The sequence below is a fragment of the Scyliorhinus canicula genome, chromosome 16, assembly GCF_902713615.1.
Source record: "Scyliorhinus canicula chromosome 16, sScyCan1.1, whole genome shotgun sequence".
NCBI classification, from domain to species: domain Eukaryota; kingdom Metazoa; phylum Chordata; class Chondrichthyes; order Carcharhiniformes; family Scyliorhinidae; genus Scyliorhinus; species Scyliorhinus canicula.
The window spans coordinates 79126062-79146850 of NC_052161.1; the positions used below are offsets into that span (position 1 = coordinate 79126062).

At 45.4% G+C, this 20789-nt stretch overlaps 1 protein-coding gene across 3 annotated transcripts in view; it reads right to left on the reverse strand.

Annotated features, from left to right (window-relative positions):
• eif4e1c (eukaryotic translation initiation factor 4E family member 1c) overlaps positions 1-17758 on the reverse strand; it is a 39642-nt gene extending 21884 nt beyond the window's left edge. For 2 of the 3 annotated variants that reach the window (XM_038821903.1, XM_038821901.1), the window contains exons 1-2: positions 17665-17758; positions 7263-7366 (exon numbers count right to left, since the gene is read on the reverse strand). In XM_038821903.1, coding sequence (XP_038677831.1) covers positions 7263-7366; positions 17665-17700 — 140 coding nt within the window. In that variant the 5' untranslated portion in view covers positions 17701-17758. The remainder of the gene's footprint in view (positions 1-7262; positions 7367-17664) is intronic. The other variant, XM_038821902.1, reaches the window with a different exon arrangement.
• Positions 17759-20789: the final 3031 nt, after the last annotated feature.

Below are 20789 nucleotides of genomic sequence, written 5' to 3' on the forward strand. Positions count from 1 at the left end.
TCACCGTAGTGGCATAGTGGACAGTAAAGAAGGTTATCTAGGATTGCAACGGGATCTTGGGGTCAGTGGTCCGATGAATGGCAGATGGAGTTTAATTTAGATAAATGCGAGGTGGTGCATTTTGGTAGATCAATCAGGGCAGAACCTACTCAGTTAATGGTAGCACGTTAGTGAGAGTTATAGAACAAAGAGATCTAGGAGTACAGGTTCATAGCTCCTTGAAAGTGGAGTCACAGGTGGACAGGGTGGTGAAGAAGGCATTTGACATGCTTGGGTTTCATTGGTCAGAATATTGAATACAGAAGTTGGGAAGTCTTGTTGAAGTTGTACAAGACATTAGTACAGCCACACTTAGAATACTGTGTACAGTTCTGGAAACCCTACTATAGAAAATGTATTATTAAACTAGAAAGACTGTAGAAAAGATTTACTAGGATGCTACTAGGACTTGATGGTTTGAGTTATAAGGAGAGGCTGGAACCTTTTTTTCCCTAAAGCGTAGGAAGCTTAGGGTAAGGGGCTTTTCACAGTAACGTCATTGCAGTTACAACTTGTGACAATAAAGATTATCATCTTATAGAGGTCTATAAAATAATGAGGTGCATAGATAAGGTCAACATCTTTTCCAAAGGTAGGGGAGACTAAAACTAGAGATCATAGGTAAGAGGAGAGAGACCAAAAGTATCCAGAGGGGCAATTCTTTCACACAGAGGGTGGCGAGTGTCTGGAACGAGCTGCCAGTAGTAGAAGCGGGTACAATTTTGTCTTTTAAAAAGCATTTTATATGGGAAATATGGGTTTAGAGGGATATGGGCCAAATGCAGGCAATTGGGACTAGCTTAGTGGCAAAAACTGGGCAGCATGGTCAAGTTGGGCCGAAGGGCCTGTTTTCATGCCGCAAACCTCTATGACTGTATGAGTTTGATGATCATAAGGATTGATGCTGCAGGCTCGAAGGGCCGAATGGCTTCCTCCTGCGCCTATTTTCAATGTTTCTATAAAAAAGCACAAAATGATTGAAAATCATACAGCCCTGCCATACCCACGCTGCTTCACTGGGTGGTGATTGTACGCAAGTGTTTCTAGTTACGAATTTTTACTTATTTTTTGGAATGACACTCAACATATAATTGTGGGTCAGGAGGGAAACCTGGAGGTGTACTTAGTGCCCTTATCCTTCTGAGTGGTGGTGATATGATTGCTCCATGGATTGCTACCTTGATGTGGTAGAGGGGTCCGTGCATTCCAACAATCTCTTGAAAGATGCTCCTTGCTCTTGGTCAGGCTGTCCATTGGCAGCAAGATAAGGGACCAGTGCCAGACCAAATATGGTCCAAAGGGTCAACGGCAGAACAGGCAATGGAAGATGGTGTTTCGCATTATCTGCAATGATGGAAGAATTCTGCAGCAACAAGTTGGTCCCTCTCATGGTCTGACACGTCACCAAAATCTGACCACCAACCCATCAAGAACTTCCAGGGGAGCTTACAAGAAAGCCATTGTTGCCAGAAAAATCCAAAATGGTGCCAACAATTCCAGGGACTCTTCATTACATTCACCGGCCTGCCCAAAGCATTTGACTTAGTGAATTGCAAGGTTCTGTGGATTGAGCTCTAATAATTAGGATGCACAAAAACTAATCACAATCCTGAAATTCCTTAGTGGAGATATGTCTTGAGTAGGAGGTCGGAAACAGAAGCCTTCACACCCAGACTGTAGTCAAGAAATACACGATAACCCCCATACAATTTACAATCTACCTGACAATGGTTATTCACCTCAAAGATCAACTGTCCTCTGGCATCAGCATTAATGAAATGAAAATGAAAATTGCTTATTGTCACTAGTAGGCTTCAAATGAAGTTACTGTGAAAAGCCCCTAGTCGCCACATTCCAGCGCCTGTTCGGGAGGCCGGTACAGGAATTGAACCCATGCTGCTGGCCTTGTTCAGCATTACAAGCCAGCTGTTTAGCCCACTGTGCTAAACAAACCCCTAAGTACTGTCTAGATGGAAAACTCTAATCATGGTTGCTTCCTTGCCAAAACTTAACTGACCACAATCGCTTCACAGCTCCAGGGTCCCAGGTTCGATTCCGGCTTGGGTCACTGTCTGTGCGGAGTCTGCACATCCTCCCCATGTGTGCGTGGGTTTCCTCCGGGTGCTCCGGTTTCCTCCCACAGTCCAAAGATGTGCAAGTTAGGTGGATTGGACATGATAAATTGCCCTTGGTGTCCAAAATTTCCCTTAGTGTTGGGTGGGGTTACTGGGTTATGGGGATAGGGTGGTGTTAACCTTGGGTAGGGTGCTCTTTCCAGGAGCCGGTGCAGACTCGATGGGTCGAATGGCCTCCTTCTGCACTGTAAATTCTATGATCTTCTATAATCTATATGAGCTTGTGTTGTTGCCCACTCTGCACCAGAGTTGCGAGCCTCTCTTGATCTCTTCAATTCTGTGCCAATTCAGCCGTCTGCAACGGCTTGACAACAAGGACCTCCACAAATCAACAAAAGTCCCTGTGAACAGAGCAGTTGTTGTCACCCGGGACCTAGTGTGTGTCTGTGTGTGTGTGTGTGTGTGTGTGTGTGTGTGTGTGTCTGTGTGTCTGTGTGTCTGTGTGTCTGTGTGTCTGTGTGTGTGTGTGTGTGTCTGTGTGTCTGTGTGTCTGTGTGTGTGTGTGTCTGTGTGTCTGTGTGTCTGTGTGTCTGTGTGTCTGTGTGTCTGTGTGTGTGTGTGTGTCTGTGTGTGTGTGTGTGTGTCTGTGTGTGTCTGTCTGTGTGTGTCTGTGTCTGTGTGTGTCTGTGTGTGTCTGTGTGTGTCTGTGTGTGTCTGTGTGTGTCTGTGTGTGTCTGTGTGTGTGTGTGTGTGTGTGCCTGTCTGTGTGTGTGCCTGTCTGTGTGTGTGCGTGTCTGTGTGTGTGTGTGCCTGTGTGTGTGTGTGCCTGTGTGTGTGTGTGCCTGTGTGTGTGTGTGTGCCTGTGTGTGTGTGTGTGCCTGTGTGTGTGTGTGTGCCTGTGTGTGTGTGTGCCTGTGTGTGTGCCTGTGTGTGTGCCTGTGTGTGTGCCTGTGTGTGTGCCTGTGTGTGTGTCTGTGTGTGTGTCTGTGTGTGTGTCTGTGTGTGTGTCTGTGTGTGTGTCTGTGTGTGTGTCTGTGTGTGTGTCTGTGTGTGTGTCTGTGTGTGTGTCTGTGTGTGTGTCTGTGTGTGTGTCTGTGTGTGTGTCTGTGTGTGTGTCTGTGTGTGTGTCTGTGTGTGTGTCTGTGTGTGTGTCTGTGTGTGTGTCTGTGTGTGTGTCTGTGTGTGTGTCTGTGTGTGTGTCTGTGTGTGTGTCTGTGTGTGTGTCTGTGTGTGTGTCTGTGTGTGTGTCTGTGTGTGTGTCTGTGTGTGTGTCTGTGTGTGTGTGTCTGTGTGTGTGTCTGTGTGTGTGTCTGTGTGTGTGTGTCTGTGTGTGTGTCTGTGTGTGTGTCTCTCGGCAACACACAAAAGCACAAGAGAAATTCAATCAGCAATGCCATCATCACATCCTCTGGATTAAATGGGAGACAAATGCTAATGTCCTTCTGGAAGCCAGCTCAACAAGAATTTTAAAGTCCATTAAAAAGGATATAATAACATTGCATTTAGAAATACGTAATATAATCAAGCAGAGTCAGCATGGCTTCATGAATGGGAAACCATGACAGACAAATTTATTAGAATTGCTTGAGGTGCTAATGAGCAGGATAAAGGGGAAACCAGGAGATGCAATATATTTGGATTTCCAAAAAGTGTTCAATAAACTACCTCACAAAAGGCTACAAGTTCAGAGCCATGGTGTGGGGGGCAGTTTATTAGCAAGGATAGAGGATTGAAAGAAGGCATGGTTGGTTTTAGAGGGGCATACAGGATGGCGACCTGTAACTAGTGGAGTGCCACAAGAATCTGTGCTGGGCCACAATTATTTACAATATATACATATATTTTTTTTTTAAATTTAGAGTACCCAATTATTATTTTTTTCCAATTAAGGGCAATTTAAGGGGCAAAGGCCAATCCATCTAACCTGCACATCTCTGGGTTGTGGGGATGAACCCCGTGCAGACACGGGGAGAATGTGCCAACTCCACAAAGACAGTGACCCGGGGCTGGGATCAAACCCGGGTCCTCAGTGCTATAGGCAGCAGTGATAACTACTGCGCCACTGTGCCACCCATTTACAATATACATTAATGACTTGGATGAGGGAAGTTAATGTTCTTATGCTAAGTTTGCGGATGTCACAAATATAGGTGGGAAGATGTTAAGGATAATGAATCCACAGAGAGATATAGACAGTTTAAAAGAGTGGACAAAATCTTACTGGATGGAATATAATGCAGGAAAATGTGAAGTTATGCATTTCGGTAGGAAGAATAAAGGGCCTGAATATTAGTTAAATGGAGAAAGGCTGCAGAAAACTGCAGCACGGGGCATCTGGCAGTCCATGTGCATAATCACAAAAAGGTAGCATGCAAGTTCAGCAGGTAATTGGGAAGGCAAATGGAATGCTAGCATTCATTTCAAAGAGAACAGAGTGTAAATGAAGTATAAAAGTCTTGCTAAAACTATATAGGGCCACACTTGGAATACTGTGAACAGTTCTGATCCCCTTATCTGAGGAAATATGTAATGGCATTGGAGGCACTCCAAAGAAGGTTCACTTAGTTGATCCTGGGTATGGAGTGATTTTCTTATGAGAGGTTGAGCCTGCACTAATTGGAATTTAGAAGAGTGAGGCAAATTTATTGAGACATATAGGAGTCTCAGGTGGCTTGACAGGGTAGGTGCTGAAGGGATGTTTCCCCATGTGGGAGAGTCCAGGACCAGAGGACATAATCTCAGTGGAAGGAATCACCCATTTAAGACAGAAATGAGGAGGAATTTCTTCTCTGAGGGTAGTGAATCTGTGGAATTCTTTACCGCAAAGGGCTGTAAAGGCTGAGTCCTTAAGCGTGTTCAAGGCTGAGATAGACATCTTTTTAATCAATAAGGGAATTAATAGTTATGGGAATAAAGCAGGAAAGTGGAGTTGAGGATAGTCATGTCAGACCAGCCATGATCTCATTGAATGGCGAAGCAGACTCGATGGGCCAAATGGCCTACTTCTCTCCTCTGTCTTATGGTCTATGGTCGAAGCATTCAGGCAAAATCCCTGCAAATCAACCTCAATACACTGGGCATTGTGACCAGATGGCCAAGAACTGTCTCCCCGTCCGGTCCTATTCTTTCAACTCTCAAACGGCTGCCGTTCCCGAGGATAAGGAAAATGCTTCAAAAGCACTCTTAACTTCTCTTTGGAGCCCAACATTAATAACTGGGAGGTGTTTGCTACCAATCATTCAGAATGGCGACAATTTGCCCATCAAGCTGCGTCATCTAAGTCCCTATGTTTTAATGAGGCAGAACTGCAGCAAAGATGAAAAGAGAAGGAAGAGAATCCTGAACTCCAGGTTCCAATAATGCATAGGACAAACTGCCCCATGTGTTCAAAGATTTGCTGGTGGAGAAATGACTTTCCAGTCGCACGAAGCCTTGTGACAAAAATTCACGACATTGAGACAACATAATTCTCAAATCGAAGGACAGCAGACCGAGGTAAAGAAGTGGAAGGTATATAAAGTGGAACAAAGGATGAATATTAAGATGGAAGTTCTTGGAATAAAAGGGAATGTGGCAGTAAGGAAATTGAATTAGATCAGTGACGAAACAAAATACATTGTTTTTCAGGCAGGTTTTTAGTGGTGATCCACTGCAGGCGTCTGATGGGGTCCATTTCAGTGTTTATCGGAAGACCTGGACTTGGGTGTAGTGAGCAGCATTAGAAGGTCTGCAGATGATATGGAACTTGCAACATAGTAGAGATGGGAATACTGCAGACTTCAGGGCCACAGACAAGATGCTAAAATGGCAGAAGCATGGCAGATAGAGTTCATTACAGAAAGCTGTGAAACCAGTTTAGTATAAATGGGAGAACTTTGGAACGGGTAAATAAGCAAAGAGAACCTTGGGGTCCATATACACAAATCCTCAAAAAATGGCTAGGAGGTTGTTACTGTAGATGCATATCACATGGGTTACCTGGTTTTATATGATGTGGAGATGCCGGCGTTGGACTGGGGTAAGCACAGTAAGAAGTCTTACAACACCAGGTTAAAGTCCAACAGGTTTGTTTCAAACACGAGCTTTCGGAGCACTGCTCCTTCACCTGAGGAAGGAGCAGTGCTCCGAAAGCTCGTGTTTGAAACAAACCTGTTAGACTTTAACTTGGCGTTGTAAGGCTTCTTACTGGGTTTATAAACAGAGATTAGAATACATAGGCAAAGGGCAGCACGGTGGCCTAGTGGTTAGCACAACCGCCTCACGGCGCTGAGGTCCCAGGTTCGATCCCGGCTCTGGGTCACTGTCCGTGTGGAGTTTGCACATTCTCCCCGTGTCTGCGTGGGTTTCACCCCCACAACCCAAAAATGTGCAGAGTAGGTGGATTGGCCATGCTAAATTGCCCCTTAATAGAAAAAATAATTGGGTAATCTAAATTTATAAAAAAAAAAAGAATACATAGGCAAAAAGACAGACTTCAACTGAAATATGGTGTACAATTTCCTGGCACCACTTCAGAAAAGATGGGAAAACCTTAGTTACGTGGAGGTTTACCAACAATAAGGGAATTAATCTATGAGGAAAGGTTTGAATAGCTACTTCCGAGTTCCCTTGAACAGAAAATGGCAAGAGATGATCTAATGGAAGTTTAAGATGATGAGAGGTTTTGCTAAGAGTAGATCAAGAAAGGGTTTTCCCTCTGCTGAGTTAACAACCAGGGGCCATGGATTTAAAAATCATTGGCAAAATATCTATGAATGAAGAGAAATGTTTTTACAAGTTGTTGAGTTCTGGTACACTTCAGTAGAAAATGTGGTGGAAGCTGATTCCATTAATAATTCCCAAAGTACTTTGGGCAGTTACTGAGGATGAGGAACTTACAAGGCTGGGGACAACAACTGAACCAAGTATAACTGCTCTTCATAGGTATGATGGGTTGAATGGCCACCTTCTGTGCTATAAATATCTCGGATTCCTGTAATAGGTTGCAAAAACTATACACGGTACTGTGACCGTGCCCTCAAGCTCAACATCACTCTTTTGCTTTTATACTCCAGATACAAAATTATCTGAAGCTCTTTAGCCCTTTTCCACCTTCCCGAACTGTTACAAAAGCTCATGTTAATTCCTGGTGCACAAACTCAGACTGACCTGTTTTGTAAAGGATGTTTTAGGTATTGTGCCGGGGTTACAGTTTCAGAACACACTTCAGGTGCTGCTGCTGAATCAGCTTCCAGTACTTCTGGTACTTCCTGCTGTAAAATAAATTGAATAAAGATTAGGGCATGAGCATTATAAACATTAATCTTCCAAGTTTTGTTACGCACCTTTATTGGCAAAATGCAAAAGCCTGAGACATTAATAAAGACCAATGTAAAATATTGCAGGTAACAGGACACAGGTGACCATCAGTGTATAGTTGGTGTGACAGGACACAGCTGACTGACAGTGTACAGCTGACCATCACAATGTATAGTTGGTGACAGGACACAGCTGACCATCACAGTGTATAGTTGGTGACAGGACACAGCTGACCATCACAGTGTATAGTTGATGACGGGACACAGCTGACCATCACAATGTATAGTTGGTGACAGGACACAGCTGACCATCACAGTGTATAGTTGGTGACAGGACACAGCTGACCATCACAGTGTATAGTTGATGATGGGACACAGCTGACCATCTCAGTGTATAGTTGATGATTGGACACAGCTGACCATCACAGTGTATAGTTGGTGACAGGACACAGCTGACCATCTCAGTGTATAGTTGATGATTGGACACAGCTGACCATCTCAGTGTATAGTTAGTGTGACAGGACACAGTTGACCATCACAACGTATAGTTGGTGTGACAGGACACACTGTTTAGGCAGTTGGGAGTTCAGGATCATGGAGTCGGACAACAGAGACTCACTGAGAGATGATGCCATCAAGGATGAGGAGTTTCACTGAGCGATCACAGTAATTAAATCCCCTCTCAGTGAAATAAATACGGTTAACTGAAGTAAGAAGTCTTCAAACGGAACTTCGTCGACGAATCCCGACGTGGGAAGGGGACTGGAGTCGATCCCTACGGTCCTGACCAGGAGTGGGGTAAGAAGAACAACAGTGGAAGCACCCCTGGAAAAGCGGGGGAAGAAAAACAAAATGGCGGCCGGCGGAGGCCCGGAGGAGTGGAGGCAGTGGGCACAGGAGACTCTGATGCACTGCTTCCAGGAGCTTAAGGTGGAGCTGCTGGAGTCGTTGAAGGTTACCACCAGAGAGCTGATGGAGACTCAGACAGCCCAGTTGGCCGTGATCCGGGAGCTGCAGCAGCAGGCCACCGAAAGGGAGGACGAGGTCGAGGCCGTGGTGGGGAAGGTGGAGATGCACGAGGCGCTCCATAAAAGATGGCAGGAGCGGTTCGAGGAGCTGGACAACCGGTCGAGGAGGAAGAATTTGCGGATCCTGGGCCACACGGAGGGGCTCGAGGGGTCGGACCTGGCGGCCTATGTGGTCGTTATGCTGAACTCGCTGATGGGGGCTGGGTCCTTCCAGGGGCCCCTGGAGTTGGAGGGGGCCCACAGAATTCTGGCGAGGAGGCCCAAGCCGAACGGGCCGCCGCGGGCAGTGTTGGTGCGGTTTCATCGGTTCGTGGATCGTGAGTGTGTGCTCCGGTGGGCCAAGAAGGAGCGGAGCAGCAAGTGGGAGAACACGGAGGTGCGGATCTTCCAGGACTGGAGTGCGGAGGTGGCGAAGCGGAGGGCCGAGTTCAACCGGACGAAGGCGGTGCTCCACAGACGGAGCGTGAAGTTTGGCATGTTGCAGCCGGCGCATCTGTGGGTCACCTACAAGGACCGGCACCATTATTTTGAGTCCCCGGAGGAGGCGTGGGCCTTTGTGCAGGCCGAGAAATTGGACACAAACTGAGGGTCTAAGATGGGGGATGTTGTATAATAATGTACTTGTGTTTACTCTGTTTAAAAAGGAAAATGCTGCCAGTGACAGCTTACACTTGTGAAGCTTGAAGCAAAGTTTGCTGTACAGTCTAGAAGAAAGTGCTTTCCAGAGAAAACTCAAATTAAGTAAATCCTAACTTACAGATACAATCTCAGTAGGTTCAACAGCATCTCAGGAGAAGAACCAATAGTTGGATCTTTAACACAGACACAAAATAGGCCATTCAGTCCCTCTTTGAGCGAAATGGCCTCAGAATGCACCATCACAATTCAATGATTCGATAACTATTCCACCATTCTATTAGATTGTGACACACAAGTCCATTTAACCATGTATATGCTCCATACTCCCAGTACCGTTACCTAACAAAAATCTATCAACCTGAGCCTCCAAATCTCCAATTGTTCGAGCATCACAGCATGTTAGGCAAGGATTTCCAGATTTTGACTACCCTTTATGTGAAAAACGATTTCCTGATTTTCCTCTTAAATCACATGGTTCAAATTTTAAGATTATGTTCCGTTAACACAGCATTGCTTAACACTGTACCGATAAAAGATGGTATCTTACATAGAGGAATAAATGGGACTTATTAGGTACTAACTCTGTCTCTCATTTACGTCCCAACCAGAATGGACAGGCCTCCAATCCCACTTTTAAAAGAGCAGCAAACCTGACCTTGCTTCAGTTATAAATGATGAAACAATGAACAGCAAGATAGATTGACTTCCTGGCATTTAACATTGTGAGGCCATAAATCAATTGCTTAAATTGATGTTTCATCAAGAACTTTTAAAGATGCAATGCTTATCTTTCTCAGCTATGAGCCGTGGGAGCTGGTTGGCATCTGTTCATCTCTGTGAAGGTTGCAATATGTTGACTCAGCCAGTTTTCCCAATTTGCTCCTTTTAGCCCCCCCCCCCCCAACACGACTAGTGCCAAGATTTGTTATTCATAAATAGAATCCCCTTCCCAAAAGCTCATCATTTCCATAAGAGAAGCAATCACCTGACTTTTGTGTGGGTGAGATTTTGCCTTTAACTCTTGCTCACAAAATAACATGGCTCAGCGGTAGCTAGTTTTAGCTTCAGATTACGCACTTCAGATAAGACATTAAACTGAAACTCCCTTTGTCTGTTCTACTGGATGTAAGATAAGCCATGACATGATTCAAGGAGGTACAAGCTATCTTTCCCAGTGTCCTAACCAATAATGATCCATCACTAACAACAAAAACAGATGACTGGCCACTCCTCGTTGCTGCTTGTTTAACTTCACTGCATCAACTGGATCTGTACTGGGGTCTCCTTTTTTAACTATAAAAGGAGTTTGCTGACACAGAACATGGTGTAGATAGCAGAAAGTTCAAAGGGACATTGATAGATTAAGTAAATTCCATCTACTGCAGTTTTCCCCATTGCAGGAAAGTGCATGGTCATCAACCTGGGATTGAAGTAAAGATAGATCAGAGAACATTCCAGATGTGGAGAAGCTAGGAACTATGGAGGAGCCCAAGTACAGAAATCAGTAAAATCTTCCAGACAGATACAAAAAAATAATGAAAAGGGTCAATGGAATTACAGCCTTTATCTTGAGGGAATTGGAAAGTAAATGGCTGTAAGTTATGCTATGACTGGGCTCCACACCATTTAGAATACTCTGGACACTTCATCTCAAGAAGGTTGCATTAGTTTTGGAGGGAGTGCAGATTCATCAGGATGACAGCGGGTCGAACCAATTAAATTTATGAGGACAAGACTTAGACAAAGCTTGTTTTCAGCTCATCTTCTTTGAACTGATGCTGATGTGTTTAAATACACAAGCTTTTATAATTATTTTGGGCAGCCACCATAACTTAAAAGCAACTGGGATGTGCACATGGAAACTGGGAAGGGAGGGTGATTCAGCCCCTCGAGCCTGCTTCACCAACCCACACCATACTTCGGTGCTCTCCCTATACCTCTTGACACCTTCAGAGTCTAGAAATCTATTTGTGTGTTAAATATATTCAGTGGTTTGGCCTCCACAGCTTTCTGTGGTGGAGAATTTCACAGATTCACCATTCTCCGAGTGAAGAAATTTCTCCTCATCTCAGTCCTAAATGGCCGACACCATATCCGGAAACTGTGATTCCTTGTTCTAGACCCCCAGCCAGAGGAAACATAATCTTGGCATCTAGTCTGTCCAGCCCTGTCAGTTTTATACATTTCAATTAGATCCCCTCTCGGTCTTCTAAATTCAAGTCAATACAGGCCCAGTTGACCCAATCTCTCTTCATGCAACAATCCTGCCATCCTAGGAATTAGTCTGGTGAATATTCGCTGCACTCCCTCTATGGCAAGATTATTCTTTCTTAGACAAGGAGCTCAAAACTGCACACAATAATCCAGGTCTGGCCTCACTAAGAGCCTGTACATCCTTGCTCCTGTACTCAAATCCTCTTGCAATGAAGGCCAACATAACATTTGCCTTCCTAACTGCTTGCTTTGTGATTGGTGAACAAGAAAACCAAGGTTCCTTTGTACGTCAATATTTCCCAATTTATCACCATTTATATAATATTCTGCCACTTTGTTTCTGTCCACAGTGGACAAATTCACATTTATCCACTTTATATTGCATCTGCCATATATTTGCCCACTTACTCAACATCCTCTTCAGCACTCACATTCTTACCAAGTTTTGTGTCATCAGCAAACTTGGAAATATGAATTTTGCTTCCCTCATCCAAATCAGTGTATGTGGTAAATAGCACTAATCCCTGCAGGACCGCACAAATCACTGCCAGCCATTTCAAAAAAGACACATTTATTCCTACTGCTTCCTATCTGCCAGCCAATTGCCAATCTATGCTACTCCCATATACTTTAATTTTACACAAGAACCCACCTATGTGGGACTTTCTCAAAATCTTTCTGAAAATCCAAATACACATCCACTGATTCACCCGTATCTATTCTACTAGTTACATCCTCAGCAAACTCCAGTAGGTTTGCAAAACCTGATTTCCATTTCAGAATCCATGCTAACTTAGTCTAATCCCATTGATATTTTTTACTATGTTGTGCCAAGCGGCCTGTAATACCCAATTTTTTCCCTCCCTCCTTTATAAAAAAAAAGTTTAGAGCACCCAATTATTTTTTTTCTAATTTTGGGCAATTTAGCATGGCCAATCCACCTAACCTGCACGTCTTTGGGTTGTGGGGGTGAAACCCACACAGGCACGGGGAGAATGTGCAAACTCCACACTGTGACCCGAGGCTGGGATTCAAACCCGGATCCTCAGTGCTTTAAACAGCAGTGCAGCAGGGTTACATTTATCACCCTCCCAAGCTGCCTGGACGGTTCCAGAATCGACGGAATTTTGAAAGATGACAACTGACGCATCCAGTATTTCCATGGCCACCTCATTTAGTGCCCTGGGATGTTGATTATCAGGCCCTATAAATTTATCAGCCCTTAGTCCCATTAATTTCTCCAACATTATTTTAATAGTGATATTAATTTCCTTTAATTCCTCCTTCTCCCTAGATCCTTGGTTTCTCAGTATTTGTGGGAAGTTATTTGTGTCTTCCTCCATGAACACAGACCTAAAGTAGGAGTTTTCAGGTTCCTGTGTGATCACCCAGCTAGAGGGAACATTAATTTTATTCCCTTGAGTGTTGAAGATTAAGGTGCAATTTAATTGAAGTGATTCGGGGATTTGATAGGGTAGAGAGGGGGAACTATTTTCTCTGCTGGGGACATCTTGTGAAAGGAGGGGAGCATAACTTTAAAATTAGGACTGGGATGTTGAGGGCACCTCTTCACAAAAGGTGGTGGAAATCTGGAACTCTCCCAAAAGCCCCTTTTGAGGATGGGGGGAGTCGATTGAAAATTTCAAAACTAAGATTGGTTGATTTCTATTGGATAAAAATAATAAATGCTAAAGAACAAAGACTAGCAGAAGATGGAGAAGAGATGGAGTTAAGATGAAGTGCAGGTCAACCATAATGAAAATGAAATGAAAATCGCTTACTGTCACAAGTAGGCTTCAAAATAAAGTTACTGTGAAAAGCCCCTAGTCGCCACATTCTGGCACCTGTTCGGGGAGGCTGGTACAGGAATTGAACCGTGCTGCTGGCCTGCCTTGGTCTGCTTTCAAAGCCAGTGATTTAGCCCTGTGCTAAACCAGCCCCACCCAACCACTGAATGATGGATCAGGGGATGAATGAACTGATTGTGGACCTATGCTGCAAAATACAACATTTCTTGTGGCAGCTGCTCGCAATAGATGTGACTGAGTGTTCCCAAGATTGTTCCTTCAGCTCAAGATGCCTTTTCTTAAAAAACAGAAACTAGGAGCAGGCCATTCGGTCCATTCAATGTGATCATGGCTGATTCTCTACCTCTATGCCATACTCCACACTCTCTCCCCATACCCCTTTTAATGTCCAGAAATCTACCAATTTCTTTCTTAAATATATTCAGTGACGTGGCCTCCACAGCCCTATTGTGGTAGAGAATTCCACAGGTTCACCATCCTCTGATTGAAGAAGTTTCTCAGTGCGATATGACCAGCTCGGATCCTGAGACTGTGACACTTTCTTCCAGTTCCCCAGCCAGAGGAAACAACATTCCTGCATCCAGTCTGTTTAGCCCTGAGAGAATTTTATACATTTCAATGAGATCTCCTCTCATTATCTGAACCTCAATGAACACAGGCCCAGTCTACCCAAAATCTCCTCATATGACAATCCTGCAATCCCAGTAATCAGGCTGCTCAACCTTCACTGCACTCCCTCAATTTCAAGTATATAATTAATTTGATACCAAATCTGCACACTACTCCAGGTGTGGTCTCACCAAGGCCCTGCCCAGGCGTAGTCTCACCAAGGTCCTGCAAGAGATCCTACTTCCTGTTTTTCGAGGATGTCACAAAGATGATTGATGCAGGTAGGGCAATGGATGTTGTCTATATGGACTTTGACAAGGTCCCTCATGGCAGACTGGTACAAAAAGTGAAGTCACATGGGATCAGAGGTGAGCTGGCAAGATGGATACAAAACTAGCTCGGTCATAGAAGGCAGAGAGTAGCAATGGAAGGATGCTTTTCTGATTGGAGGGCTGAGACTACTGGTGTTCCGCAGGGATCAGTGCTGGGACCTTTGCTGTTCATAGTATATGTAAATGATTTGGAGGAAAATGTAACTGGTCTGATTAGTAAGTTTGCAGACAACACATGGAATTGCGGATAGCGATGAGGACTGTCAGAGGATACAGCAGGATTTAGATCGTTTGGAGACTTAAACGGTGAGATGGCAGATGGAGTTTAATCTGGACAAATGTGAGGTAATGCATTTTGGAAGGTCTAATACAGGTGGGGAATATACAGGGAATGGTAGAGCCCTCAAGAGTATTGACAGTCAGAGAGATCTTGGTGTACAGGTCACTGAAAGGGGCAACACTGGTGGAGAAGGTAGTCAAGAAGGCATAAACATGCTTGCCTTCTTTGGCCGGGACATTGAGTATAAAATTGGCAAGTCATGTTGCAGCTGTATAGAACCTAGTTAGGGCCACACTTGGCGTATAATGTTCAATTCTGGTCATCACACTAGCAGAAGGATGTGGAGGCTGTAGAGAGGGTGCAGAAGAGATTTACCAGGATGTTGCCTGGTATGGAGGGCATTAGCTATGATGAGAGGTTGAATAAACTTGATTTGTTCTCACTGGAACAAAGGAGGTTGAGGGGCAATCTGATAGAGGTCTACAAAATTATGAGGGGCATAGACAGAGTGGATAGTCAGAGGCTTTTTCACAGTGTAGAGGGGTCAATTACTAGGGGGCATAGGTTTAAGGTGCGAGGGGCAAGGTTAAGAGATGTAAGAGGCAAGGTTTTTACACAGAGGGTAGTGGGTGCCTGGAACATGCTGCCGGAGGAGGTGGTGGAAGCAGAGACGATAGTGACGTTTAAGGGGCATCTTGACAATTACATGAATAGGATGGGAATAGAGGGATATGGACCCCGGAAATATAGAAGATTTTAGTTTAGACGGGCAGCATGGTCGGCGCAGGCTTGGAGGGCCGAAGGGCCTGTTCCGATGCTATACTTTTCTTTGTTCTGTACTAAAGTTCTATTGCAATGAAGGCCAACATACCCGTTGTCTTCCTGTTTGCTGTCACTGCATGCTTGCTTCAATGACTGGAGTACAAAGACACCCAGTCCCTTTTTTTTTAAATCACTATTTCCCAATCCATCACCATTTTAAAAATACACTGACGGTCTGTTTGTTGCTGAAGTGGATAACATCACACTTGCCCACATTATACTGTTCTGCCATATATTTGTCCACTCACTCATCTATATCGCCTTGAAGCTTCTTTGCTTACCCCTCACATTCCACATAGTTTTGTATCAGCAGCAAACTTTGAAATATTACATTTGATTGCTTCACTGTTGACCTATATTGTGAATCACAATCCTTGATGCACTTGTGTGGACTGTGAAGGTTTCAAAACATCCAGCACAAAAGCATTACTGGCTATTTTCTGCCTTGACTCAACAAACCACTTGAGCTTTACAGCAATACCATGTAATAAATAGACATTCATAGACAAACAACCCAAGGAATTTGGATTTATTTGTTGGGGCAGACCCAATGTGCGATGGCACATTCACCTGCCAGATCCTTTCCCACCCATCTGATAACTGAAATATAAAATCTGAACCAGACAACTAGTCAATTCCTGATAGTTCAGTCATTTTTGTACCAAATTCTCAAAGAGAGGATAACCAACTCGGGTCTGAATAGGACAGAATCGCAGGCTCAGTCCAAAACCAAGCAGAATCCCCCAGTTCAGCCAAGATGCAATGCACCCGCTGTTGGAATGTCACAAATGTAGAATGGGGGCTTCGGGCAATCATAAAATCGCAACAAAGAAAAGTACAGCACAGGAACAGGCCCTTCAGCCCGCGCCGACCATGTTGCCCGACTAAACTACAATCTTCTACACTTCCTAGGTCCGGATCCCTCTATTCCCATCCTATTCATGTATTTGTCAAAATGCCCCTTAAATGTCACGATCGTCCCTGCTTCCGCCACCTCCTCCGGCAGCAAGTTCCAGGCACCCACTACCGTCTGTGTAAAAAAACTTGCCTCGTACATCTACTCTAAACCTTGCCCCTCAGTAATTGACCCCTCTATCCTGGGGAAAAGCCTGACGACCCACTCTGTCCATGCCCCTCATAATTTTGTAGACCTCTATCAGGTCGCCCCTCAACCTTCGTCGTTCAAGTGAGAACAAACCGAGTTTATTCAACCGCTCCTCATAGCTAATGCCCTCCATACCAGGCAACATCCTGGTAAATCTCTTCTGCACCCTCTTTAAAGCCTCCACATCCTTCTGGTAATGTGGCGACCAGAATTGAACACTACACTACACTCCAAGTGTGGTTCTATACAGCTGCCAATCCTATCCTTCCCCCAACCAGGTCTCTGTAATGGCAACAACATCATAGTTCCACGTACTAATCCAAGCTCTAAGTTCATCTGCCTTACCCGTAATACTTCTTGCATTAAAACAAATGCACTTCAGGCCACCAGACCCGCTGTGTTCAGCAACATCTCCCTGTCTGCTCTGCCTCAGAGCCATACTGGCCCTATTCCCTAGTTTTCCCTCAATGCTTTCACCTTCTGACTTATTGCTCCGGTGCCAACCCCCCTGACATACTAGTTTAAACCCTCCCGTGTGACACTACCAAACCCCGCGGCCAGAATATTTATGCCTCTCCAGTTTAGATGCAACCCGTCCTTCTTATACAGGTCAGTGCCTAAGGAGGCCATTCGGCCAATTGGGTTTACACCAGCCCTCCGAAAGAACACTTTACTCATGTCCATCCACCCCATACTGTCCGTGTAACTCGGTAACCTAACTTTCATAATGTTGGACACGAAAGGCAATTTAACATGGCCAGCCCACCTAAGCTGCACATTTTTGGACTGTGGAAGGAAACTGCAACTCTACACACACAGTAACCAGAGGCCGGGATTGAACCAGAGTCGCTGGCACTATGAGGCAGCAGTACTAACCACTGTGCCACCTGAGGTATTGGACAGATGGCAAACTAAATATCCATAAAGGGTCCCTATGATCAACTTGTCGGTAATTACAGAAAATTTGAATAATAATTTTGCCTCAGTATTTACCAGCAAGGGGAGCATACCATTAGAAGACAGTAAAGATATGAAAATACCACAAGTATCCCACAGCCACCTGCCCTTTCTCCAACAACCACTCAGTAACCTCCTGGCACAGCCTATTGCCATCTGGCCCAAATCAATACCCCACCCGCGGAGTGGAGTAACACACACCCCTACCCGAGACCTGTAACTTGGTCAAGAACCTGGATACCGGTCACTCCGAGGCCCAGGCCAAAGCCTGGCACCGCCACTAGGCCCGGGCTCGGCCAGGCCTCCGCGACTGCCCGCCAAACCGGTACATGCCGCGCTGATCCCGCCAGTACACTGCGGTCATGGGACAGCTCAGATCAGATCAGATCTCAGATCCAGCTTCTCCCGCCTCCCGCGCCATCGCCAACCCTGCTCGGCTGGACCTGCCGCTTTCCTCACCGGCTCTGCCACTGTTGCCGGCTCCGCGGTCGCCATCTTGCTGTCCCAGGGCCCCTCCCCGCGGCCGCGCACGTTAACCAATCAGCGATCCTGCTTACCTCCGCCAATCAGCGACCACGCGCCTGCGTAACTCCACCAATCAGCGACCTCGCACCCGCATACCTTCACCAATCAGCGACCTCGCGCCTGCGTACCTCCACCAATCTGCCACCCCGCGCCTGCGCACGTGCGCCAATCAACGATCCCGCGCCCATATCCTTCACCAATCAGCGACCTCACGCCTACGCTCCTCCGCCAATCAACGACCGCACGTCTCCACCAATCGGCGATCTTGCGCATGCGCACCTGCACCAATCAGCGACCGCGCGCCCACGGAATTCCACCAATCAGCGACCACGTGCCCACGGAATTTCACCAATCAGCGACCTTGATCCCGCGGACCGCCACAAATCAGGCACCCCGCGTCTGCGCATCTACCAATCAACGAGCCCGCATCTGCGCACTTCCGCCAATCAGCGAGCAGCTAGAACACGTTGGCACGTGGAGTTGAAAGGGGTGTTGTGATTGGTCGGCTGACTGCCAACCAGCGAGACTATTGGTATTCAATTAAAAACAAGCAACCAGTAGGAGTGGGGCATTCAGTCAGGTGGTTGGGGAGCTTCACCCATAAATAGAGAAAATCATGGCTTTTTGCTCATCAAGATAGCTGGGTTCGCTGAGGGTGTGCTCCAATATAGGGGCCGCGGTGTTGCGATAAGGAGTCGTCACTGTGAGGCCTTTCAGCCAATGTACACCGAGGTGCTAGTAACCGCGTAGAACCCCTTAGTCTGGAAACTTGTGCTTGACTGTACAAGATAAATAGTAAATCAAGTCGCCATAGTTCCAGATGCCCATAAGCTGCTTTCCACTTTGGGGGAGGAGAGCTGACTTTAGCCACATCTCAGGCGAGGAGCAAAGTTGAGAAGACCGAGTCTTCATGAATAATATTAGTCCCACAATAAATACAAGTGCGTTGAAATACTGAAGAGCACAACATGACCGATGTGCATAATTTGAATGTACTGAAATGTTCTTAATGTTGCCATTTATGTATTGAAGCACCCTAGAGTGCATTGTGATCTCTGGAGAAAATGTGAATATTATTGCACTTTCCTGTTGTGACAATTTGAAATATTTCTTTCAGGTATTTCCTGAATAAAGTATATTTTTGCAAAAAAAATTCCTGAAATAAAATTTGTGATACATAGACCTATGGTGATCAGATTCTCAGAAGTCAAAACTATAAAGGGTCATAGGTGTGCAGAAATCTGGCAAGTGGAGTACAATGTAGGAAAATGTGTAATTGTCCATCATTGTTTAAATGGTGAGCACAGTAAGAAGTCTTGCAACACCAGGTTAAAGTCCAACAGGTTTGTTTCAAATCATTAGCTTTTGGAGCGCTACTCCTTCCTCGGGTGAATGAAGAGGTAGGTTCTAGAAATGTATATATAGACAAAGTCAAAGATGCAGGATGATACTTTGAATGCGAGCATTTGCAGGTAATCAAGTCTTTACAGATCCAGAGAGAGGGGTAATCCCAGGTTAAAGAGGTGTGAATTGTCTCAAATCAGGACAGTTGGTAGGATTTCGCAAGCCCAGGCCAGATGGTGGGGGGTGAATGTAATGCAACATGAATCAAGGTCTCAGTTGAGGCCGTACTCATGTGTGCGGAACTTGGCTATAAGTTTCTGCTCAGCGATTCTGCGTTGTCACGCGTCCTGAAGGCCGCCTTGGAGAACGCTTACCCGGAGATTAGAGGCCCTTGACTGCTGAAGTGTTCCCCGACTGGAAGGGAACATTCCTGCCTAGTGATTGTCGCTCGACGTCCGTTCATCCATTGTCGCAGCGTCTGCATGGTCTCGCCAATGTACCACGCTTCGGGACATCCTTTCCTGCAGTGTATAAGGAAGACAATGTTGAACGAGTCGCACGAATATCTACCGCGTGCCTGGTGAGTGGTGTGTTCTCGCGTGTAATGGTGGTACCCATGTCGATGATCTGGCACATCTTGCAGAGATTGCCATGGCAGGGTTGTGCGGTGTCGTCGCTGTTCAGAAGGCCAGATAGGTTGCTGCAAACAATGGTTTGAGGTTGTGTTGTTTGAAGGCAAATTGTGGGGATGACCTTGGCAAGATGTTCATCTTCATCAATGACGTGTTGAAGGCTGTGAAGAAGATGTTGTAGTTTCTCAGCTCCGGGGAAGTATTGGATGATGAAGGGTACCCTGTCGGTTGTGTCCCGTGTTTGTCTTCTGAGGAGGTCAGTGCGGTTTTTTACTGTGGTGCGCTAGAACTGTCGATCGATAAGTCAAGCGCCATATCCCGTTCGTACAAGGGCATCTTTCAGCGTCTGTAGATGTCTGTTATGCTCCTCCTTGTCAGCATATCCTGTGTGTATGGAGGGCTTGTACATAGGGGATAGCTTTTTTAATGTGTTTAGGGTGGAAGCTGGAGAAGTTTAGCATTGTGCTGTTATCCGTGGGCTTGCGGTAAAGCAAAGTGCTGAGGTGACCGTCCTTGATGGAGATGAGTGTGTCAAAGAATGCAACCGATTTTGGAGAGTAGTCCATGGTGAGTCTGATGGTGGGCAACGCCGGTATCGCCACATCATAAATGGTGAGAGATTGCAGAGTTCTGAGATGCAGAGATCTGGGTTTTCTAGTGCATGATTCAGAAAAAGCTAGTATATAGATACAGTAAATAATTTAAAAAGCCATTGTTTATTGTGGGGAATTGATTGCAAAAGTAGGGAGGTTATGCTTGAGTTATACAAGGCATTGATTGTGAGACCACAGTTGGAGTATTGTTAACAGTATTGATGTTTAAACAAACATGTTTAAACAAGCATTAGAAGCAGTTGAAAGAAGGCTTATAAGAGCAATACCAGGAATGCATGGATTTTTCTTTGAGGAAGGTTGGAGATGTCTGGAGGAGGTTGTCAGTGAGATGTTAACCTGGTGAAACAACAACACAGGACTACTTGCATGCCAAACAGCAAAAGCAGCAAACTTAGTGATTCCACAACCAACAGATCAGATCTAAGCTCTGCAGTCCAGCCACATCCTGTTAAGAATGGTGGTGAATGGC